This window comes from Elgaria multicarinata, chromosome 8 (assembly GCF_023053635.1).
Source record: "Elgaria multicarinata webbii isolate HBS135686 ecotype San Diego chromosome 8, rElgMul1.1.pri, whole genome shotgun sequence".
Classification (NCBI taxonomy): Eukaryota; Metazoa; Chordata; class Lepidosauria; order Squamata; family Anguidae; genus Elgaria; species Elgaria multicarinata.
Window position 1 is genome coordinate 65,361,087 of NC_086178.1, and position 25,139 is coordinate 65,386,225.

General features: G+C 39.6%; 1 protein-coding gene across 2 annotated transcripts in view; it reads right to left on the reverse strand.

The window, feature by feature from the left end:
* NRAP (nebulin related anchoring protein) overlaps positions 1 to 25,139 on the reverse strand; it is a 66,932-nt gene that overhangs the window by 16,587 nt on the left and 25,206 nt on the right. For both annotated transcript variants that reach the window (XM_063132683.1, XM_063132682.1), the window contains exons 17-33: positions 24,506 to 24,613; positions 22,602 to 22,703; positions 20,155 to 20,352; positions 19,373 to 19,477; positions 17,223 to 17,321; positions 16,474 to 16,578; positions 15,429 to 15,536; positions 14,100 to 14,411; positions 12,607 to 12,711; positions 11,185 to 11,283; positions 9,291 to 9,395; positions 7,739 to 7,846; positions 6,813 to 6,923; positions 4,654 to 4,851; positions 4,025 to 4,129; positions 1,734 to 1,832; positions 215 to 319 (exon numbers count right to left, since the gene is read on the reverse strand). In XM_063132683.1, the coding sequence (XP_062988753.1) occupies positions 215 to 319; positions 1,734 to 1,832; positions 4,025 to 4,129; positions 4,654 to 4,851; positions 6,813 to 6,923; positions 7,739 to 7,846; positions 9,291 to 9,395; positions 11,185 to 11,283; positions 12,607 to 12,711; positions 14,100 to 14,411; positions 15,429 to 15,536; positions 16,474 to 16,578; positions 17,223 to 17,321; positions 19,373 to 19,477; positions 20,155 to 20,352; positions 22,602 to 22,703; positions 24,506 to 24,613 (2,172 nt within the window). The remainder of the gene's footprint in view (positions 1 to 214; positions 320 to 1,733; positions 1,833 to 4,024; positions 4,130 to 4,653; positions 4,852 to 6,812; positions 6,924 to 7,738; positions 7,847 to 9,290; positions 9,396 to 11,184; positions 11,284 to 12,606; positions 12,712 to 14,099; positions 14,412 to 15,428; positions 15,537 to 16,473; positions 16,579 to 17,222; positions 17,322 to 19,372; positions 19,478 to 20,154; positions 20,353 to 22,601; positions 22,704 to 24,505; positions 24,614 to 25,139) is intronic.

A 25,139-nucleotide genomic window follows, 5' to 3' on the forward strand; every position in this document is an offset into this window, starting at 1 on the left:
ATAAGGAAAACCTTTCTGGAGCAATCAGGTATTAATAAACAAATAATCCTCAACCAGTTCCTTAAGAGTGACAAATAGAGGAAAAATCAGTCAACTTTATTGCAAGTACCAATAAAAAAGTGGCTGTTGCTGCACATCTATGCTGCGTGCAATAAGAGGATCATGTCCAATGATTTTAGCCATAAAGAGCATTAGGATAGCGCCAATCACTTACCTCACTGACATTGATCGCATTCATTCTTGCCCTTTCAAATTCAGGAAGTCCTAAGGTTACTGTGTAGTGATGCAAAGCATTCTCCCCTGCTTCCTTGTAGAGGCGCTAGGATATTTATTTATTTATTAAAAGTGTGGTTAATATATGCCTTTAATCATGCTATACTTAGACATTTTTGATCAAATGAAAATGCATTCAAGTGATTAATATTAGCATCCTGGAACTGATAGTTTTGCTGAAACTGTCTTAAAGAGTTTAATGTTTCACACTGAAATAGTTTTTACCTAAAACAGACTTCACCATCTGGGCCACGCTAGCTGGGAATTATAGGAGTTGCATCCCAACACACCTGGAGGCTGTCAGGTTGGGAAAGGCTGACCTAAAAAGCCTGACAGCTCATGATCTCTCACACGGCCAGACCAATACTAACCAGCCAATCTGAAGGTTAGAACTGCACTGGAAATCTCTATAAATATCCACAAACACATAATTAATGGTGTTTGTAAGAGGCACAGAGATAAATAATAATGCATGGTGACTAATGCATTCGAACCCAATTACAGCAGACATCGTTATACAAGAAGAGTCCACTCTTTCTCTTGTACAGGACAGAAGGCCTCATCCAAGACCACATTTGCAGTTTTTATAAGTTCTTTAAAAACAATCTATTTCAAAGAACCTGGTGCCCAATGAAATTTGGGGCACTAACCATGCTTAATTCAATCAAAATATGGCTAAAAGTTGACTAAATGTTATTTGGCTAAATGTTGCAACCCTAAGAACATTAAATTGCTAACAACTACAAATCTACCAACACAAACACTGCTTGTATTAAGCGCACATATGAGCCATCTTCAGCCCCAGATTCTGAACTTGCAATATTAAATGCAGCTCTAGCAATAGGAGAAAATAAAGAAACGGGTCTCATCTCTGGTTTCTTAGAGCCTTATTTGATGATATCTCTAGGAACATTCTATATAGTTATGACAGGAAAAAAAAATTAAGGAAGTTTGGGGCATGACAGCTTCCAGATGTGGTCTTGATTTTTTTTAATGGTGTCATGAATTTGCAAGGGACATCTGAATGTTCCTGAAAAGTCAGAAACAAGATTGTTAGCCTCAGGTGCATTAAGTGGGTTCCTGAACGAATTATTCAGCACCATACACATTAACCATCACTAAGACTGTCCTCCTAGTATGCTCCTTCTTTGCATTTCTTTGCATTATAGTTGCTTTCAAGTACAAAAAGAAAGCCAGTTGCACGAATTCATATCAAATAGCTGCTCTGATATTTTTCTTGGTGGTTGTTTTGTTTTAAAGGAGCAATCTGATTGACAAAATGATACTAAATGTTTGTCCGGGAATAATAAAAAATGATCTAACTATGCTAAAGGATAAATCGATGATGCCTTTTTCTCCCCTTTTGATGTATTCTATTTCTTAGAGTGTGCTTCTCTCTCCCTCCCGAGCTCATTGCATTTTAAACAGCATATTTTCTGATCCAAGTTAGCAGAGCCTACCTCATTAGCAATCATATTGCTGAATTTTGCATGAAGGAGGCCAGGAGAGTCTGTCACCGATGTGTACTTGAAGGAATCCGGCTGCTGACGGTATTTACTCTGAATTCACACACAAAGAAAGAGGGATGCAAGAGCTCAGCTGTATTGTAAGATAAGAACAATATTTTTTGAGAGCTACTCGTGATTTAGCTAGCACTTTACAATGTCAGCAAAAAGTATTGGTCTATTGACCTCTATGCTAGTTTAATCCCATGCCCTCACATTATTGTTAACGTGATCCATGCCTATTTAATAAAATCAACAAAGACCCCCCATAAACATAAGGGCCAGTTGATATTACCTCCTTTGAAGCGTGATCATGTCATGACCAGTCTCTTTAAGATGGTATAATATATAATCTGCAGTGTTCCGTTTGATAGGTGAGGTTGCAACCTCCCTGTGGCTAGTTGTGCTAAGACTGCAGAATGGAACTGAAGGATACTATGGCCCCATCTATTGGCCAGAAGTCTAAGGACTACTGAGTTGTTTATGTATCTGTAGGGGTATGTGTGTGTGTGTATTTGTAATCTCTAGTAAATCACCTTGAGAACCTTTCAATAGAAAGTCAGGATATAAATCTTATACCCACGCATGTACAGTAAGAAGCAGATTTAGAACTAGGTGACAACCCTCCATGGCCATCTTTTCCATTCTGCTGTTTCTCCTAGTTAAGTTTTCATGCAGAAGTAGCTTATTTTCTGTATCTTCCTATGCATTTACATGATTTAGAAGATGGGCCAAGTTCAACCTTCTTCATGATGCCATTTCTTAGTGCCATTTCTCAGTTTGGATCATGAACACATCAGCAGAATCATTCTTGATTGATGCTCCACAATTTACAGAATACCACATAAATAAATTTATGAAATATATAGCTAACTATTGGCTTGAGTTCATATTTTTTAGACTTTAGATGCATTGCAGGACTCAGTTTAACAGTTCCATGGCTTGTGAGTCCACAACTCATTTTAATGCACATTAATGAGGCAGGTTGTGATGGACAGAAGAGCCATCAGAGGAACTTAAAAAATAAACTGACCAGCATAGTTCAGTTAAAACCACTGGGCCTTTTGGTCTTTAGTGGTATGCAAAAATAATGCACTGTGTATAGGCAGAGGTTGCAACATTGACAAAAACAGGATGTAAATCTTTAATTTGTGTAAATCTTTAATTCATGTGTTCTTATTAATGTGGATATGATATGTATTAGCAAAAAAATAAAATAAAATAAAATAAAAAAGGTATGTGGTGGAAACAAAAATACATCTTTGAACATGGAAATATGCAGACAAAGGGTGTTTCCAGGCACACGGGTTGTGGTGCTAACAATCAGTAAGCATTGTACAGCAATTCTGCCTTTTCTTCCTCTGTGGATTTTTTGCAGTAAGAAAAAAGAAATGGAGGGGAAACATGGGAGGATTAAGAGTAGAAGACAAATCATCTGGAGCCTCTGTGAATAAAGCAGTGTGATTGCACAATAAAAGTATTGTCTGGCAACATCCAAACCAGATATGATTAGAACTGTGTGTTTATTCACATGTTGAGATCATATATATAACGGGGTATGTCCTCAAAAGGTTCACTGACCTCCTGAGCCTAACCTCTGCTTCTTAAAGCATTCCCCCACCCCCACCCCCAGCCTGGGATTCTTTCAATATCAGAGACAGACTGGGAGGAAAGAGCCTGAAGCATTGGAGCAAGGGGAGATAAAGCTCATCTGCGTATGCCTTTCAGTGTAAAAAGTTGACACCGTACTTTATACAGGAATGGGGCAGATGAGTGAATAAAACTTTGCCTTATTTCAGGACCCACCCTTTTGCTCAGGAAAAAAAGGCGAGAGATTGTTAAAAAGGGGGAGAGAGAGAGATGGTGAGGAGGAAACGTTCTCTCTCCAGGCTGCTTATGTAGAGCCACTTGGGTTTTTGACAAATGCGATGCTGTATCTAATAACAGAACACAAGCTCCCTTTCATCTGAAAAGGAACATTTCCTTCTATAAAGGATCGCCCTAATGTACCAACCACTTGGGTCCTGCTTACAGAACAGAAAGTTTGTGAAAGTAGTTAGCAAGGTCTGCAAAACCTTGAACTCCATTCATTTCACCCAGGACATGAATTGAGTGATCAAATAAAGAGGGAGGGTGGGGAAGGGAGCCCACCCTTAATCCAGGGAGTTACTTTGCCAGCCCAGTTTTACAGAGACATCTGGCAAACCCTTGTTTGCAGCGGAGAAATCAAAACCCTCTTTTGTTACCTCGCTGATGAGTTCAGAAGCTTTCTTCTTTGCTTCAATCTCTAAGGCCCCTGGTACAATACAGCCAACTCCTCTCATAAAGTTCAAGTCAGACCTGTATAAATTCTACGGGAAACCAATCAAAAGTAATTTACAGCATGGAGTGTGAGAGGCGGTACAGTAATCTAAATGCATTCGTTAGAAGTAACATCTGCTGCACAAGTTTTTTTGCATCGTTCAACCATATTGGAATTGTATTTGCATGTTTTGTGTTCATGCAAACCCAAAACATTCTCTCCCTCCATCTCCCCTCCTCTCTCTCTCACACACACCCCTATATCTATCTACCAAACAGCCAATTCCAATGTAAATAAACTATAAGATGGCTATGGATTATCTCTGATTTCCACTCACCCCCAATGATTTCAACTGGAAAGACAATTAAAAGCAAATTCTTGAGCAAGAAGCCTTTTCTGAACAGTAAGCAAATATGCAGGTTAGACGGACAGATGGACAGTTAATTACAAAGCATACAAAATAAAGCATACAAATCAAGAGCAGCTGATTGCTCAAATTAATCCCTGCAGTATTTGACTTACGTCACAAATTCACTCCAATACGTTAAAGGTTGTATAGAGAACTTCATTTACCTCACTCTGTAGTTTATAAGCTTTCTTGGCACACCGCAGCCTAACATCTTCAGACAGAGAAGTATAATCATGAAGGAGTTGTCTGTATTCCTGATCACTGACCAAAGACTGAGCTTTTCTGGCGTGTACTAAATTCACCATGTCTAACGGTAGGTGGAACTGGCTCTTCTGATGATCAAAATCTTTCTTGTAATTCACCTGTGAAGGAAATAAAAAGAAAAATAATGCTGTTTTGAGGTCATGGCTTACACAAAACATACTCAGAAGAAATCACTTTATATGTTCCTGAATTTATTCAGCATACAACTTTTAGTTTATGTCTCAATTGTTTATATTATTTTTCACTCTAAAAATATTTGTTATAGAGTGAGTCATAAATATAATAAATAAATGTATAAAGAGCACAGCAAGCAGAAAAAGGCAGCCTTGTTATACAGTGTACATATTATTGGGCCTCTGGATGATGACAGTGATGTAGTTCAAATGTTTACTGTAAGGTTTTGAACGATGTTTCATAAGCCTTCCAGAATTGTTCTTCAATGATAATGGCCCACGAACATTTTCTAACCATAGCCATGGTTAGGAAAACAGAAGCGCCTCACAGGCTTGCACTTTCCTTTTTCCTCCCTTCTTCTCTCTCCTCCCACATTGCTCTTGCATTCCCCTGTCCTTTTATTCAGGGTTAACGCTGGTGCAGTGTTATGTCCGCACCAGTGCCAACACTAACCATGGTTAGCTCACATCACTGTTTGCAAATCTGCCTCTAATCCTGGATGAAAAAATTAGTTAACTGTCTACTGTGGTTAGCATTAACATCTGTACAGTTGTAGTGCTGGACTAAAATAGACCCGACTAATGAAAGGGGTGAGAATTCAAGACAAGCAGAGAAGGCAGAAGGAATGTGGGCCTTCAGGTTGCTTCCCAACACCTATAACCACTGTTATGATTGGGATGTTGTGAACCTGTCCATCCTTTAAGTTAAGCTTGTGTGTGTACTTCCTTCAGGGTTAACACCGGTGCAGTTTTATGTCTGCACCAGTGCTAACACTAATCATGGTTAACTCACATCACTGTTTGCAAATCTGCTTCTAATGCAGGAGGGCTTCCTCAGTGGCAGCTCCCCATCTGTGGAATTCCAAGCCCCAGGATATTTATTTATTTATTTATTTATTTTATTACATTTATATACCGCCCCATAGCCGAAGCTCTCTGGGCAGTTTACAACATTATGTTCCACCAGCAATTTAATAGCTTTCTCTTTAAACAGCACTTGATTCTGAAATTCGTATTAATAATCTCGATCTGAACCTCTGTGATCTGCTTTGTTCATTCAGTTCACAGTTCATCGTCACAGAGTTGCTTCTTCCATTGAAGTGAGTGGGGACACCCTATTGCGCAGTACAGCTCCCATACCCAATGCCCTCAAGATCTGGTAAGGGGCACCAATTCAGATGGCTTTAAAAGGCGATTAGACAAATTTATGGAGGATAAGGTTATCAGTGCCTTACTAGTCATGATGGCTTTATGCTACCCCCAGTGTCAGAGGCAGTATGCTTCTTTATACCAGCTGCTGAGGAGCAAGAGCAGGAGAGCCCTATTGTCCTCATGTCTAGCTTGTGGACTTCCCAAGAGGCATCTGTTTAGTCACTATAAGAAACAGGATACTGGACAAGATGCCCTTTGGTCTGATCCAGGAGTGTTCTTGTTATGTTCTTAAAGCCACAAGGAACCACTATGCTGAGGTGAATATGTACAATCAAATTCCATTATTGTTGGGAGTGTACTGAGGAAGTATTAATCATTCAAAGAATCTAGCAAAGTTCCTTTTTCCAGATCAACACTGCTTAGTAGAAATCTGTCAGGACATGAGCCCTCTTCAGGAAGTCAACAATTCTAAATCATAGCGGGGAGACACTCTGGCCTCACCCCTCCACCCCTGACCTCATCATGTTGATGGGAAACATCAAAGAGGAACCATAACAGTGTTCAGCTTGAAGTGGTTACCATGCTCTGCACAATCAGGAACTCTGATCACTGCAAGGAGGTCAGGAATGGAATGGGTGGAGCTAGAGCAGGCATCTTTGCCTCCCTTCCATGGATTGCACTTGTTCAACACCTGAACAGGGCAATGCTCATCTCTCATTCCTTGTGCTACTTACATCGCTCTGTAGCAAAGCCGCATGCAAAGAATGAGAAATATTTATATCTTCCAAGCCGCAGGAACCAGTCATCTGCCCTTTCGCTTTCTCAAATGCCGCCTTGTACTTGAACTGAGGAGGAAAGTAAAACAAAACCAGGACATGAGAAGGAAAGAAGTAAAAAGACCGCCATGCCCTACCTGGAGCAAGATTCATCTGATGAAGAAGAGGAGGGGGAGAGCCAGCACAGCAGGCCCCAGCCAGAGCCAAGTGAAGAACTGGAACCATTAGAAGAGCAACCTGCCCCCTCCATTTGTTGCAGGGAGGCATTTTACCCTCTTCTCCCTTGATTCCAGACACGTGGAAGTCTTTCCTTGGCAAGTTCATAATGCAATCCCAGCTTTACACACCACCGATTTTGCACCATTAGGGTTTATTCCAGCTTTCCTTTGATCTACTTTGTAATGGAATAAGGGGCGGGGGAAGTCAAGGGGGACATCCTAGCTGATGCTGACATCGTCAAAAAGACCCGTGAACTTCCATGAGTGGCCAATCATAAGCGTGCTTTATTTTGCTCGTGTGAAGAAGCCCCGAGTCATTTAATAAAATCGAAAAGTTCTACAGGCCATAAGGAGAAAAGCTCTTCCAATGAACAATAGAGTTATTTTATTTTACTTCTGATAGAGGGGACAAAGTTATTTCAAAGCATAGTAGCAAAAAATGCTTTCTTGGTTGTACGTTCCTGCCCTTTTGCTGGGAAAGGCAAGATATTATCTGCTTCATTTTCAATTTGTAGAGATCATCTGGAGCTCTTCACATTTCCCGCTCAAATGTTTGCTTCCTTTCTGCCTTCCCTTTCCCAGGTCCTAGCAAACTGTCCCATGGAGTATGCTTTTGCTAAGACATCCCGTTTTATATCATACCCTATTGCTATTAAATCAACTTACATCACTTATAATTTCACTTGAAGCCTTTGCCGTCTGGAAAGGAATGGCATCCAGTTTCAGTTTATAACCACCATCTCGCATCTTGCTCCAAGATTCCTTGTAGCGAGTCTGTTTAGAAATAGTACACAAGACCAACATGCAGTTATTGACATCTGATGCTCTTCCCCACATCACACGCCTGAACCTATGCCTAGAACAAAAGCTGTATTCATTCCCTTCGTTCCAGTTATGGATGGTGCAGCTTTGGGCAAAACTCATACCACTTTAAGGTCAGTGGTCTCATCTGATGCTGCACTTCATTGATGACAACTATGTTAGTTGAACTTAGCTCCCACTGAAATCAATGGGATAAATGCCCTGGCTTTAAATCAGTGGACTTTTATGTTTTTTTAATTTTTGTATACTTTTAATGTTTACTATTTTAAATTGTTGTAAACCGCCCAGAGAGCTTCGGCTGTGGGGCGGTATATAAATGTAATAAATAAATAAATAATTCAAGTTCAGCTGACTTAGTCTGGACATAATCAGTATATTTAAAGATAAGGTTCAGGGTACAACTCACCAAGCAGTGACCTCTTAGCTCGTTTGCAAGCAGGAAAATGGGGGACGGGACAGGACTTACCTTTACCTTTAGCAGTGGCAGCAGCTTCTCAGTTTTGTTTTTACATCATTTTATGGCCATAGCAGCCACAACAGGAGGTAGCAGTAAGGCACACCCCTTTGTGGTGGGGCCTGGTGGTCCTCTTCCAAAATGCCCCAGATAAAGCATTGTTCCAGGGTATTGCATGGGGGGATCTACACTACTGCTTCTAAAGTGCTTTAAAGCGCTTTAAAGCGTTTTGAAAACGTTTTGAAACCTGTATATGCAGTGTGTCCTGGGCCCCAACAGTTGTCAAAACTGTTATAAAGCGCTTTAAAGCAGTAGTGTAGATCCCCCCCAGGTGTTGCGAGGGGAGGGGAGGGTGACCAACCACAAAAAGAAAATGGCAGCTATTTTTTATGTCACCTGCCATTTCCCCCCTCAATGTCCCAGTATGACACTGCATCCAGGGCATTTTGAAGTTAAGAAAATGGTGACCACCAAAAAGGAAACCTGCTGTTGCTGCTGCCACCAGGTATAGCAGCAAAAAAATAAAATTAAAAAATATCACCACTACTGCTAATGGTTAACCCTCCCCTCCAAGTATGGTTGCAAATTTTACTGCTGCCACCCATTTAGGGGCCAGGATGAAAATCACAAACATGCTAATTTAGTTTAGCCCTAGCTCCTCAGCTCTTCCATAGCAACCTGCTAGTCCTTTTGTCAAAGCTTCAGAGGCCATCAATACAAACTTGTGCTGTCATTAACAGAAAGTAGAGGAGGGGACAAGGGCATAGGGTTCAGGTAAGTTTAAGCAGATCAACAGGGACATCCTCAAGATACAGAGTGATAAAAAACCAAAAATTTCTTTAATCAGTAGAAACTATGGCAAATGTAAAGAAGACCCCATAACCAATATGTTCTTGATGTTAATGATGTCCCTGTAAGATATAGTCTGAAAGAAAATTTTACCTCACTGATATTCAGAGCATTTTGTTTAGCTTGAAAGATCTCAGGAAGTTCTGCTGTCTGAGTGTAATGATGCTTTATGTTCTCTCCATGCTCCTTATACAGCCTCTGCAAAAACAGAAGAATACTATATAAGGCAGTTGCTACATATCCAACAATGATTCATGCAGAGCACTAACATCCATTACTAAATGGAAGTATTAACTCAAGAATCAGCTCCTTCCTATGGATCTGCTTAAGCACTTTGATTTTCAGATTGTTAGTAAAGCTATGGCCTTTTTTGTTGTGGCACCTAGAATCTGGAACAGTCTTCCAGCAGAAATGTGTGTGGCCCTTTCACTGACAACTTTTTTGATAAGCTATGAAGACAATTTTTCAAGACATGCAATCTGGAACAATTCCTTGAAAAGCTTGTGATAAGCAAACATGACCATTCACAACAGCCATATTTGGTGATAGCATACCCATCCTAGTATTACTAAGTTAATTAATATCTGTGGTGGATCAGGAAACCATACTCCAAATTCAAGCCTAAATAGATGGAATCAAACTTCTTGACAAGTTCTAATTCAGCAGTCTCTCACTGGAGTTTTCCTTTGAAATTCCTTTGTGGGAAAGTAGCACTTTCAGATCAGCAGTTGAGTATCCAGGGAGACTAAATGATCTCCCACTGGTTTCTGAATGCTGCAATTCCTGGTGTCAGATTTATGTCCATTTTATTATTTTCTGACGCTTCAGAAAAACTTAACTAGGACAGCTCACTTGGGCCATACTCTACCAATATTTAAAAAGCATTACTGGCTACCAGTTCATTTCTGAGCCCAATTCAAGGTGCTGGTGTAGACCTTTAAAGACCAAGTACCTAAAGAAACATCTACCTACCATATCACCCACCATATCAATCTGCCTGAGTATTAACATCAACATCAAGTCTCCTGCAGGGCCCCTGGTATACATTTGTTGGCTGGCTGGCTGGCTGGCTGGCTTACTGCATTTTTATAGTTTCGGGAACCCTGGGCAATTCACAAAAATTTAAATCCCAAAATATAACATAATAAAATACAAAATCTTTAAAACTTCAACACAGGATAAAACCAAAGGAAAAACTAGAAGGAAAAACATAAGTAAGATGGGTGGTGATGACCAGCATTTTTGTCCATGGTGCCCTATCTATGGAACTTTCTCCCCAGTGAGGTTGGCCTAGTGGCTACTTTATGCACTTAATGCATTTTAAGCATTTAGATCTTACTCCACTGTTTTATTAAGTATTATATTGATGTATTTATTTTGATTGCTTTTCTTGTTTTAATTGTTGATCAACCTCGTATCCTTTCTGATGAAATAAATTGCCAAATAAGTAAATAGTGCAATGGAATGCAATTTTTCCATGCAATTGTTCTCAAGGTTGTTCCACACCCACGACCACATGGAAATAATCCTCTATGAACTAGACGCACCTGCATATATAGGAAATGATTTTCATAACTGCAGTTCCATGAGTAAGCTCAAAGATGACTGCAGGTATCGAATTTGTCAATATCATCACTTGTATGAACCCAAGCTGAGAATTATTATTATTATTATTATTATTATTATTATTATTGGCGCTAATCTCATTACAAATGACAAAGATTGCATTTAATATACAACACTGCCTGAGTTAGGATATAGTTGGAAATGTTTACATGGGTTTCCTATTGGGTTCAATGAAGGATGGAAGGTTTCCAGTCTAACTAAAAATAGCCTTTGTATGATTCACCTTATTAGAACACAAGCTTTTTCAGTTCATGGGAATGATCTCAGTGACAGGGAATGAGAAAGAAAGCCAGTGCTTCAATCAGGTCGTTCAAAGAGGATACCACTCTTATAATCATAATGTATATACATTATAACTTACATCCACAGCCTGGTTATAACTAATTCTAGCCTGGATCATCTCAGGAGTGTCTTTAATACTGGTAAACTTCAAAGCATATGGATGCTGACGGTACTTCTTCTGTTGAGCAGAAAAAGATCAAAGCTGTGAATTTTGTGCTGCTCTTTCATGCTATTTGAAAGAAAAAATTCATAGGTTGCTTGAGATTAGAGTGAATTTGTGAACATAATTATTATTCCTATATCCTCAGCTTTATCTCCTAGGAACTTTCAAATTAATATTTGTTTCCATTTAACAATAACCTTTACCCATGTAATGGTAAAGAATTTTCACTTAAATTTAAGGAAAATATTTCAAGATGATCTTATGCCTACTAAGATACCCGAGGTCCCATAAGTTGAAAATCTTTTCCAACTGGACTGAAACACAAAACAGCCTTTTGCATTAATAGGTTCCTGAAGCAAAATAAAAGCACTCAACTACAGTAGGTAAAACAGCAATATTTTCATATACTATTTGAAATTTTATGTTTTCTTTTAATTCCTGGAGATGGCAGCTTCCACAATAGTTACCAAGGTAGAGTCACAACAGTATTTCCACAGAATATTTGGGACTTTAAAAAGTACCATATTTATTCTGGCATAAGCTTTTGTAGACACTGTCAGATGCACCTCAAATTTGCAGATTTACATACACATGCTGGGTGTGTGTGTCTTTTTTTAGCAAAGGGGTGTGTATGTGTGTGTGTTACCAAATGAAAAGAAGGGAGCACCAGTAAACTAGCACGACTAAGGAATGGTGAGAACATGATAAAGCCTTGTCTAGAAAAGCTCATGGTCTCTGGTCAAACGGGTGCCAAAGCACTAAAAATGTAGGACAAAACCTGTGAACAGAATGAGATAAGCGTGCCCACCATGGACAATGCCACCTCCATCATCCCATCTTCACCTTTAACCTGAGTGTACAGAAAAGCCCTTGAAGGAGAGCAGATTAACATAATTTCCAGGGAGGGAAACTTTAGAATCCTTGTAGCTCTTGGCTGAAGAAAGTGGGGGAGAACTCATGTAAGACTAAAAGAAGGTTCTTAGTGCCATGAATACACCTTCTATGGCTCTATCTTGATTCACTTCATTAAAACAAAACAAAAAACAAAAAAAGCAACGCAAGCTAGTGGGGTAGCAATTGAGCATTGTTTGATTGTCATTATTATTCATGATATCATTTGTCACCTACTTTGTTTTTGCAAAGGCTATATGGACTCCCACTGTTTTGTGTTTGGTATCTGGCTTTCCTCTAATTATGAGTCCTATTCCTGGTTTTGAGAGCTTTCATGTGGGATGCCTTTTTCTTTCCCCCCTTTGAGTGAAAATTATTTTAATTTTATACAGCCATTTTACACGCATTATGCGGCAAGTTTTGTTACGTGCTGTCATGAAATCTCACCTCGCTAATGAGTTCTCCTGCTTTCTTAGCCTGCTTCACATTTAATGACCCAGTGGCGATCCAACCAACTCCTTTCATCCAGTTCAAATCTGCTCTGTATCGGTTCTGACAAAAGGAGAAGAAAATGCACCATTGTTGCTGCTCACACATTAAAAATGCCACCTAAAGAATTCACACATCAGAACACCAGCTGAGTCAAATTAGTGCCTCCTTTTGTTTTATCCACTTCCTTGCAGTTGTGAGTAGAAATGAGAAGGGGAGGAGGAGATTAAGAAAAGAGATATCGCTAACAGCAAAAATTCTGCTGTAAAATTTAAAAGAAAATACATTTTAGAGAGTTGTTTTTTTAAAAAAAAACTGTTATACCTTGCAAAATGATTTCTATTTAAATTAACACTGCAGAGAAGTTGAGCACTAAAAACAGTGCAGGAATGTTTTGGGAGATTTCTCAGCATACTTTCTGCCCAGTCCTATTACTTGGAAGTAAGACTCACTGTGTTCAATTAGGCTTACTCCCAGGTAGATGTGAATAAAATGGTAGCCTTAGGATGGAATTGAACATCAAAAAGAGTCAGTGAATGTGTGAGTGGTGTCCCATACTCACTTTTGCATTTCTGGTTTATTGTGATTGCTTAGAACTTACCCTCCACGCATTAAAATTTTTACTTAGTCTTTCAGGCCTAAATCCAGATGGGGATGACGAGGAGTGCCTGGGACAAGCAAAGATGACCATTGGTCATGTATTGTGTTTATTCCATGAAGCTGATTGGTGGAAGATCCAGGACAGATAAAAGAAAGTACTTTTTCACACAGCACATAGTTAAACTACGGAATTCACTTCCACAAGATGTAGGGCTGGCCACCAACTTGGATAGCTTTAAATGAGGATTGGACAAATTCATGGAAGTGAAGGCTATCAATGCCTACTAGTCCTGATGCCTATATGCTATCAGACACAGTGTGCCTATGAACACCACTTGATGGGAAACATAGGTGGGAAGGTGCTGTTGCACTAATGTCCTGCTTGTGGGTTTCTCATGAGCATCTTGTTGGCCACTATGTGAACAGAATGCTGGAATAGATGGACCCTTGGTCCGATCCAGCATGGTTTTTCTTGTGTTCTTATGTGCTTATGAAGCACCTGAGCCTTACTGTGTTGTTGTCCAACAAATCTGGAGGGTGACAAGTTCAAGAAGGCTGTTCTAACCCATCTTGCCAGCTATTGTTGTAAGCAACAAACAGGTGTGGGTCAATTCACAGGAGGGTTCCTCTAACAATATAGCAAGGCTCAGATGCTTCATAAGGAAATACAGGACCACATGGAGCATCTTTGCTGATTCAGGTATTCCAGAGAGAGCACATGCAAAGTGCATCCTTTTTGCTGATCCTAAACACAAAAACTTGACTTTCAGAAACTCCACATTTGTGGAAATTCTTTTGACATTGCCAGAGGGGGTAGGGTTAAATACAAGTTTAAACAATGTGGAACTTACATCGCTCTGCAAGCCATAAGCCCATTTGGCCCATTCCATCTTCATGTCTGTAGGCAAAGCAGTGTAATTGTGCATGATGGTCTTGTATCCCCTATCAGTGGCCAAATCCTGGGCCTTCTTGGCATGGACAAGATTGATCATGTCCATAGACACACGATATTGATTCTTTACAGCCTCAGATGCCTTTTTATACTCCAGATCACTCTGCAACTTTGAAACATGGAGCAAGTGAACCATTTGCGAGTCTTCGCTTACACCTTTCGCTCCAATCAACTTTCCTTTAGTCTTCTCATAATTCTCCTTGTATTTTATCTGTAAAGGGTGGGGGTAAACCCCAGAAGAGATCATAGATCATAAGAAAAGTAGCTAACAATAGAATCAGATTAAAGGAAACAATCTATTTCAATAACAGAGTGCGATCGATTTCAATGAACACAGTGGGCTTTACACCTGAGTAAGCAAGCTCAGGCTTGCACTTTTAGTGACTGTTACAGATTCCTCCTATCATCTCGAATGAAATAGTAACTAGACTGAACTCAATTGTTTCAACTTCCATCATCTCAACTGAACTAGTAACTCACCAGCAGTGGTACAACAACAAATTTGGATCAGGACCATAGTGCTTCAAAGTACTTAAACTTCCCCTCCACCCACTTTTGTCCCAAAATACCACACCCCTTTTTTGGGGTGGGGGTGGAATTTTGAGAAGAAAACAAGGGAAGTTTAAGCCTTTCTCTTCTGAAGCACAACAGTCCTGGGGTCACATCCACTTGTAGGAGAGTAGGGAATACAATCACATGCAGCTCCACTATGCGTGATTAAGGGAATATTTAGTTTGGCCCGCTATGTTTGTCTCCTTGTTATTTTGCTGAAAAATACGGGAAGAATAGGGAAAGACAGATCAGGACTATGGCATGGAGGAAGTGACTTTAAATCTTTTCCACACTACTGCCCTAAGCAGAATCCTCCCAACACAGCTGTGATTCACAATTGGAGGAAAGGTCCTATTGGCAATTTGGCATCAATGGGAGCGTGCCTCCCACTGCAAATAGCAGGTGTGCGGCCGGAGCTAGGGGGATTCTAATCAGGACCATGGAGGGAGCAGTGTTAAAGCTCCCTCCCCCACAGTCACAATCCAGCTCTCCACTCCCTGCTGACAGCAATTTGGGTTTAAAAATACTATGTATACTGGAACAAACCATGTGGATAACATCATGTGTAGTTTGGCTCTAAGAAACCCAGAAATTAAATGCTAAGGCCTTCTCATAAGGGCACAGAACAGCTCCCTAGACTACAGGAACAATGTGTTGCATTTGAATCAGTACTCACATCACTTGCCAGGTCCCTCTTTGCTTTGGCTGTCAGGAATGGTATTGCATCAAGATGAAGTTCAAATCCTTTCTCCTTCTGCTTCTCCCAACTACTCTTGTAGATTTTCTAAAAGGATGTCAAAACCACAATTACCATTTTGTTTCTGTCTCGTAACACTAGCACCCAAAAGATTTAATAGAATCAGATTCCTTTAGTTTCAGGAGCTATTTAAACATATTGCAAGAACCAATCATAATTCCAATCTGCTTGTTGCCTGCTGCTCAAATTTAGGAGTACCTTATTCAGCATCCCAATATTAACATATTAATTTGCAAGTCATTATTCAAGTATCATCAGGTCTCTTAGGCCATGGTTAGACCAGGCCTATATCCCGGGATCATCCCGGGATCATCCCAGTGCATCTAAATGACACACAGGGGATCCCAGGAGCAGGCAGGGACAATCCCTCCATTTGCCTGGGATAATCCTTAGGTGTAGCTAAGGCCATAGACTCTTCAGCAGCTTTCCCCCAACCTGGGTCCCTCCAGATGACTGGACTACAACTCCCATCATCCCTGACCATTGGTGATGCTGGCTGAGGCTGATGGAAGTAGTAACCAAAAACATCTGGAGAGACCAAGGTTGGAGAAAGTTGCTCTACAGGATTAGCCCAAAAAGACTGTTGCAGCTTACTGAAGAGCAGTGAGGAACAGAAACAGTAGTTTAAGGGCATACTTACAACACAGATTTAAACCAGTCCAATAGGCATTTAGTTTCCCTACGGAATCCTAGGAACTGTAGTTATCTGCCAGGGGCTAGGATTCTCTAACAGCATTCTCAGCAAACTTACTGAACTAGAATTGCCAGGATTCTTTGGGGAAAGCAGAGACAGTTAAACTATTAAAAAGAAACAAGTATGTTTGTAGTATAATGTGCCCTTAAGCAGTGGAGTCTGGTGGCTCTGATGTCAGTTGGGTAGTGATTTCAGTCAGATTTCTAAAGGAGTAATCCAAGTATCATTATCTCAACAGCATGAAAGTATGGCATTCACATCCATTCATACCTCACTAATATTTGCTGCGTTTATTCTGGCTTGTATGAAGAGTGGCTCATCTTTGCTGATGGTATAATTATGAAGAAAATCCTGTTTTCCTGATCTGTATGCAACCTGTTCACAAAGGAAGACCAAATAGTTATCAGCACTAGGCATTGATTGTTTGCATCAACAAGAGATACTTAAGATTTTCAAAAAATGCATTCTTTTTAAAAAATAATAATAATAGGCCACCTTAAAGGGCAGAAACCTCTGAAGGAGAGCTCTTAATAACCTTTCAGGGGTAAAAACATCTTCCTGGATATTGACATCCAATAACTATTTACTTGGCTGTTTGTTTCATCAGTGACTGAAAAGATGTTACAATGAAGTCATCCAATCCAGGTACCATGTAAGACTGGCAATATAATTTTAATAATAGACAGAAGAGCCTCAGTGAGGAAAGAACAACTGCAGAGGTCCATGCAGATGTTCTAAAAGATCTAATTTAGCCTTTTTTCTCTCTGGCCTTTATCGCCATAGTATCTGAAACCTGGTCAGCACGTGCCTTGATACCCTTTGGGTTTAAAGATTTTTCTATCTGTGGAAGTACAGAGAGTTCAAAAAAATCTTAGAAGTACACCTCAAACCTATGTAAAGCAATGGCAAATGTTCATGACTGGATCCCATTGCTTCTTCAGTGGTGGTGCCTGTCCCTGAGAATTACCTGTTTTAATGATAAAGAATCAGTGTGGAGAGGAGGTAAAGTAAGGACTCACATCACTCTGCAGTTCCTGGCTTTTCTTCGCATGTTTGATCTGGGAACTGTCTGCCACACTTGTGAACTTTAGAGCATCAGCCTTCTGTCTGTACTTTTTCTAATTAAAATGCATATATATATATATTATAAAAACAAGATGATACAGATATTGTTACCACATTTCTCAAATGTTAAAAAGAGAAGAGTTATGCCTTCCATTTGCTATCAGCATATGCAACAGCAATGCAAGCTTTTTATGTCAACCTAAACTCAGAAATAAAGAGAAGAACATATGGACAAAACAGAAGGTGGGTGTGGGTCATGCAGCCTTCCACACCTGGTTGTCCTCCAGATGTGTGGACTAAGAGTTCCATCATTCCAGCCATCATGGAGAACATCTGGAAGACACCAAGTTGAGTAGCACACCAGGATGGGCAATGCTGATATAGTGGGATCACCATTTTGTATTCTAACATTTTGCCCATCATTTTTAAATAATGCAGCTTCACTAATTCACTGATCATTGAAAATTTCCTAAGGTTCACTCATCCCCCCCAAGGTTCACTAAAATTTCCTAAGTTCCATTAATTCACTGACCAATAAAAAATTTCCTAAATTTTCCTAATTTCCTAAGTTTTATTAATTTGGTTTGGATATGAACCAGGTTAACATGTTTTCCCCTACACATATTCTGAAAAATGTACCTAGGAGAAACAAAGCCAGGAAACGCCCATGTTCCTGTATTTCTAAGAATTTCCAAGTGTGAATCAGAGTGGCACAAATAGCAGAGAAAGATGCCAGAACTTTGCCAGATACTTGTCTGAGTATTCTGACATTACAAAGTGACACCTGGCACCTGCTCTACACAAAGCTTTTAAAACGTGAGAAAAGCTGCCCTGGGAAGTTGAAAATCTGCATTGCTTTATAACAACTGTGGGAAATGTTCAACATAGCTTGATAGTATGAGTTGTTTCTGAGTGAATCCTTCTCTTGAATTTGTTGCTGTCAAAAACACCACAGCTTTTTCATAGCAAAGTCTATTGATGAAGAAGAGGCAAACTCTTTTATGTACTTTACGTGATACTCTTGTGCTAACAACTCCTCAGTGGTACACAGCAATCAACACCACAGTATGTATTTGTATGTGTGTATGGCATTTCTTCAGGGAAATATTCTATTTTAGAATTAAACTGATAGGTGAACGTATCTATTCTCACCCTGTGACTTTCTCAGCAGAAGAAAAAGCTCAGATTTATGTATTATTATTATTTTATTAAAGTGCACAACACTTCAAAGAGATGCTTATTATTCCACATTCAAGATCTGGAGGAGAGTAAGGCATATTAGGAACAAGTTTTTTTTAAAGATGATGTGTAAGCCAATATGAAGTTATATGAAGAATAAGAAAATGCCAGCTCCTTGCTGGAATAAAAGCATCCAATGTATGTGTTAGTTTTCAATTTATATACCTTTACACAGCTCAGAAATAAAGAACCATATCAGCCAATCATCATTGGATACAGTATTTCTGCCAGTGAGTATTTCTATGAGAAACCCCAGAAGTAGATGTCACTTTGCTTCTTTGCAAGATTATAGATAGGAGCACTGCTGTTTTTTCCTGTCTATTGTTCATAGTGCCAAATGCCAGGGATCTACAGCATCAGGGTATAATCACTGGTAACTAGGGATGTTAGAGAACTCAATTTTGGGGGTGGAGTTCAATGGCTTTTCCTAGGCTCCCCCTCCCCCAGACGTCATTTCGGTTGCCGCTGTGGCACCTGCCGCTGTGGCACCCGCTGTGGCACCTGAGTTGGGCCAGTCCGTGGATTTTCTGGGAGCTTTGAGCATTTTGAAAGTTCTGAAATTTTTGCACATGTTTGAACAATTTTCACACATTATGGCCAAATTTGCACACATTTCAACCTAATGTGAGTAATTTGTTCAAATTTCTGAGCAATTTGTGCAGATTTGGCTGTAATATGCACAGATTTTTTTAGTAATTTGCGCAAATAGCAGACTCTTCCTCCCAAAAATGTGCTTAAAACTTCCCTGACTTCAGGAACCAGCCCACAACTTGGCCTACAGATCAAATCGAGTCATACATGTTGTAGAACTCAACTGAGCAAAAAGAAAAAGATCCATACTAAATGGCAAAATCAAAACACTGACCTCACTAACAAGTTCTCCTGCTTTCTTTGCTTGCTCAATATTGAGACTTCCATCTGCTATCCAGCCAACACCTTTCATCCACGTAAGGTCTGTCCTGTATTGAAGCTGGAAAAAAGAAAAGAAAACTCATTGGCCCCGTTCAGAAGACACCTTAAACCATGGCTTTAACCACGATGAATAATAAAAAGCCGTATTCACTGTGGTTAAAGCCATGGTTTAAGGTGTCTTCTGAACACAGCCTGGCTTTCTGGCTTAGTCACTGTGGTTAAAGCTGTAGTTTAACGTGTTCTCTGAATGGGCCCATTATTTCATAGACTGAAATGATAGATGATAGATAACGCTAAAACAGTCGAAAATTTGGCAACTCTGGGTAGCAAGTCAATCAGTTGCACCCTTTGGTATTCCCTACAGTCCTCTTCCACAAATACTGATGGCAGAACTAGAGATCTGTTGGAAGAATAGATTTTTTTTTACAGTGTCATCCCTCTGAAAGTTAATATTATCTCTTAAATAAAGTATTTAATTTTAATTAAACTCTGAACTGTCAAAACATCAGAGAGCTTTGGCTATGAGGCAGTATATAAATGAAATAAATAAATAAATAAATAAATAAATAAATAAATAAATACATGGGACTATAAATATAAAATACTTGGCAATATAAAATACAGTCTATAATAATCAAAAGTTGAGCCACCCAAAAATAATAATCAATAGATTCTGGTGACTCTGCTGCCCTCATCCACATTCTGTAACCAAAACAGAAATGCTTTAGTTCCTACCTCACTTTGCAGCCCATAGGCTTTTTTTGCCCACCGTGTCTTTAGGTCTTCCGGAACCACCGTATACTCATGGATTTTCTTCCTATAGTCAAGGTCACTAGCCAGGGCTTGGGCCTTCTTGGCATGTTCCAAGTTTATCATATCCATCGGCAAGTGAAAATGTGCTTTAGTCTTCTCAGAGTCCTTTTTATATGCAACCTAGGTAATATTAAAATACTGCATTCACCACAATATGAAAGAGTCTGAAGGAAAACACCAATATTATATTAACTACCTCTACTCCTGGCATGAGCAACCTTTTGGGGCTGTGGGCACATTTGGCAATTTGAGAAACTATTGTGGGCACCACCACAAAATGGCCCCAATGGGAAGCATGGCAAAGGACAAAGACTGACCAAAAGCCTGACTACAAGGCAAAGATAGGGTCTGAGCCCCAATACACTAAACTCCTTTGAACCCACAGTTTTCAACACCAACAGAAACTATTTCACAGCAATCACAGCTGTTGGTAACAAAATATGTTAATTAATTTTTAAAAATGTGGGAGGGGCAGGGAACCTTGGTGGCTATAAAGAAAGGTGTTCAGGGGTGCATTGGTGTCCATGGGCACCACATCCTCTACCCTTGGTTTACTCTATAGGTTGTATCCAACGTTAGCTGTACTTAGAAAAAACTCATTAAAATTAATGGGATATAAATTCATCATGACTAATTTAAGTCCCATTCATTTCAAAGGGTCTACTTTGAGTAGATCTAATATTTTTCAAATTTTACAATTTTTATTATTTTCTACAGAAAAAGACGAAACAAAACTTAACAAATGTAACAAACAATACAATACAACTTGTAAAAGCACACATACAAAACATATAAGGCCATGTTCCATTTAAGGCATTCTTCAAGGCAGACAAATGGGCTATCTGTTCTTACTAGTTAGTTCCCTAAATACCCTAACTTTATATCATTCTTACTTCACTTTAGCCAGCACAATATTGTGTATTAAGACCACAGATTATATGTGAAATCCACAAACATAAATATTTTTTTCCAACTCTTGCAAATATTCTATCAGAGGTTTCCAGTTCGATACAAATGAGGTTGTTTATTTTTCTCTTACTAGCACCGTAAGTTTAGCCATATATTGGATACAACCCTATATTTACAACTGGTAGGTTTTCCCAACATTCTCGCATCTTTAACATACAACACATTTGCACAGCCTTGTGCCTGCATGATTAATAGTGTAATCCTAGACAAGTCTACTCAAAGATAAGTCCCATTAATTTCAATGAGTTTACTCCCAGGAAAGCTGATATAGGATTGTAGGCTACAACTTGAAAAATGGAGATTCTGATCCAACCTTTTTGCAGGTATTTTGAATTTTCTTTCAGATATCCATAGTGGATGGTAATTTTTCAGTTTCAGTTTCTGTTTATTTCCATTATTTATTTATTTAATTTATTCATTTATTAAATATTTATACCGCCCAATAGCCGAAGCTCTCTGGGCGGTATATAAATGTAATAAATAAATAAAATAAATAAATTTAGGTGGTAGCATTTAAATGTTGTTTGTTTGTTTTTGCTTTGGCCCCACTCACTTTGAACTCATGCACGCTCTTCCACTCCTCCTCATCCATGTGAATTGCCCACCCATTCCCTTGAGTTAACCATAGTGAAACATTACATCTTCATTGGTGCAATCATGGTTAGTCATTAAACCAGGATTAGTTTTGAAACCAGCTCTTTTGTAACCCTTGCTTAAGGCTAACTATGATTGGCAATAACTACCATTAGTGATAGTAGCAATGTAACAAACAAATAAGGGGGTGAGTGAGAAACCTTATGAGCCTGTTGCATGCTCCCAGGACTGGCGTCGAATGCTCAGGCACCTGCTGAGGGCTCATACTCCAGTAGGGGCCCACTGACAAGAGCCCCCTGAACTTGCTCCTCGTTTTTACCATGGCAACCTGCTTGTTCACCTGCCTCTTGCTCTGGCCCAGACAATGGTGGTGGTGAGAAGGAGGAGCAGGAGATGCCACGGCCTGCTTGCTCACTGATTCTCTATTTGCCAAGCAAGCAAGAGTAGCAATGGTGGAAAAGAGGAGGAGGAGGAATAGCAGCTGGCCACAATGGTAGACTCACTGAGGGAGGTGGACCCAGTGAGGGAGGGGGTTCATTTAGGGTGCCTTGCCCAAGGGCCCTGATAATGCTGGAGCTGGCAGTTCATGCGCCTGATCTCAGAACCATTATTAGTCCATTGCTAGTACAATTTATGTACACGCCTAAGCCTTCAACAACCAAACAACATCCTCTTGTCAAATGAGGAAACAAAACAAGAAGTACTGATTTGTATACGCATGCAATGACCTGTTACTCCCAAAGTAATAATGAGTGTGTGGATGGTTCACAATTAAGAACAGTCTGTTAAAATAATAAATAATTTACCTCGCTACTCATTTTAGCTACTCGCAGAGAGTGCAGAAGTCTTGAATCTTTGTTTGCCATTGCTTTGCCTTTTGTTTTCTCATATTCTTCTTTGTATTTAATCTTGACAGAAAGAAATATTTAATGATTATTCAAGACAGGCAATACTGATCACAAAAATATTGCCATATGGCTAATATTTGCCTATTCAAAGTTCTAAATAATGTGTTTTATGTTACCGAGACATTAAGAGCACAATTCCATGGGCGCCTAGCCCAAATGATGGAGGGCTCCAATGTCAGAGCTGTCCATCCATCCTAAGCCCTGCTTGGCTCTTGCAGGGCAGGAAGAGCACTGGAAGCTATTTTGCCTCTCTGTCCTCTGATAATGCTATTTATATCTACTTTGAGCCTGTCTAACTCTTCAAGGGTGTTTGGACAATCATGGACAATGCTGCCTCATAGCCTTTTGCATAATTACCTGTGATGCAGCGCAGGTTGCCATGTTGTCTGAATCCGGCATGACACATGATGGGGATAGCTTCTTACTCACCCTACAACCCCTTCTGCAAGTAACGGGTTGAAGTATGGGTACAAAGCCAGACACACATCATGCTGTGCACTTGGTTTGGACAATGACAGTACGCATGGGGACTGGGGGAGAAGCCACAATTGGTTCTTTTAGCCCATAATCGTCCAAGCCCTACCTCCTTCTATTACAGGAGCATGACCAAGGACTGAGAGGCCATTGGGTCCATGGCCTCTCACCTCAGGAGAGGGTGCCGGTGCTGAGGAGTTTTCCTTGGCAAATGCGAGGGACTTTCAGGGGGAGAGTCACTGTCAGATATCCTCCTCCAAAGTTGCAGTTCTGGCCTGTGAGAGGAAGATCTACTGCATCCTTCAGCCGCTGTCTAGGGTCTATGCAATTGCTCTCCAACCCTTTCATTATTTTTGAGCAGGGCTGAATGATTTCATAGATACAAGATTATTATGGTGCAAACCTATCTATGTTTAGATAAGAAAAAGTCTGACAACTCCCAGCATCCCTCCATGCTGGCTGCAGCATGCTGGGAATTGTAGGACTTTTTTCTGCCTAAACATGCCTAGGTTTGCACCCTTAGTTAACTAGTTTGTTTCTTTCTCCATAAAAATGCTTTTTTCTTGTACAAGAAACTCTTTTGCTTAAATCCATAGTGACGAAAGCTTAGAGCCTACTACTTAACTCTTTCTTCCATGTTTTCTGCTCAAGGGTCCACATTCTGAACAATGGCAAAAAGCTCAAAGTAACTACTGAATTACACACATGGCCTTGAGGCTACTGCAGGCTAATGGAAGAGAAGGATATGTTTTCATTTTAAATCTACACTATTTAGACTTCCTAAACCTATTTCGGCAACTATATGCATCAAGTAATGGCATACCTAGAATGAACATCAGCCAAAGATATATGGGTGGATGCATTCATCCCTCAATTGAAAGAATTTTAATTAGAGATCAGACCAAATTGTTTTGTATAGGCCATGGAAGAAGACAAAAAGTTGAAAGGAGTTTGGCACATTTATAGTACACACTGCCATATCTTTTTATATATATTATTATAATATCTTAACATCCCAGTTTTTGTTTTTACAATTCTATTTTCATTTTGTACATTGTGACACGTATGCTTTAGACACAAGGTTTTTAATATTCACACTTTCTAACATTAAACTATTTTAATTGTGTATATTTTTGTACCTTAACTTTGGTTTTCTCCAATTAAATAGAAAATACTAGGACATTTCTCCTATAGTTTATCACACTTTGTGACAGATTAATTTAAAAAGAAATTTGTGACTTAAAACCCCAAGGAAACATGTTTTCATTTCTCTATATTATTGTTGACATCCCTTAGTAATTTGTCCTAGATAAATACATATAACTTACATCACTGGCAAGATCCCTTGAAGCTTTGGCAGCAAGCAAAGACATGGAATCCAGTGCCATTTCAAAGCTGCGGCCTTTGCTCTTCTGCCATCCTTCTTTGTACTTAATCTAAGGGAGGGAAATACAGTAATAGGTCACGAATGCGAACAAAGATAGGTAATAAGAATGTCCTTTTCTCAGCAAGCTATAAAGTCAACTAGTGTAATAAGTGTGACCTATAATTCTAATAAAAGCTTTCAGATTTGTGTATGTTATCCTAATTCTATGAAGTGACTTCCAAGACATCTACAACAACAAGATGCTAAGAGTTTAAAGACAGAACTCTTCCCAACTCAGGGTACTTTCTAATGCTTCACAAAGGCTGCATTCAGACAACAGTGGGGTAATAATTAACTCGACAGTTGTTTACCTAGGTGGTACTCCCCACACAACATGATAATAATCAACTGTGGTGTGGATTAGGAACAGCATTGAGTTGACAATTAGTCCATGCTGAGCTGACTCACTCATCCCCTGCCTCTCTTCCCCTTCAGTCCTCCCGCTAGTATCCCATCAGCCATTGCTGCCAAAAAATCTATCCTGCTTGTTGAACTAGAGCGGCAGCCTCTGCTTCGTCCGCTCTTACCTTCCAACT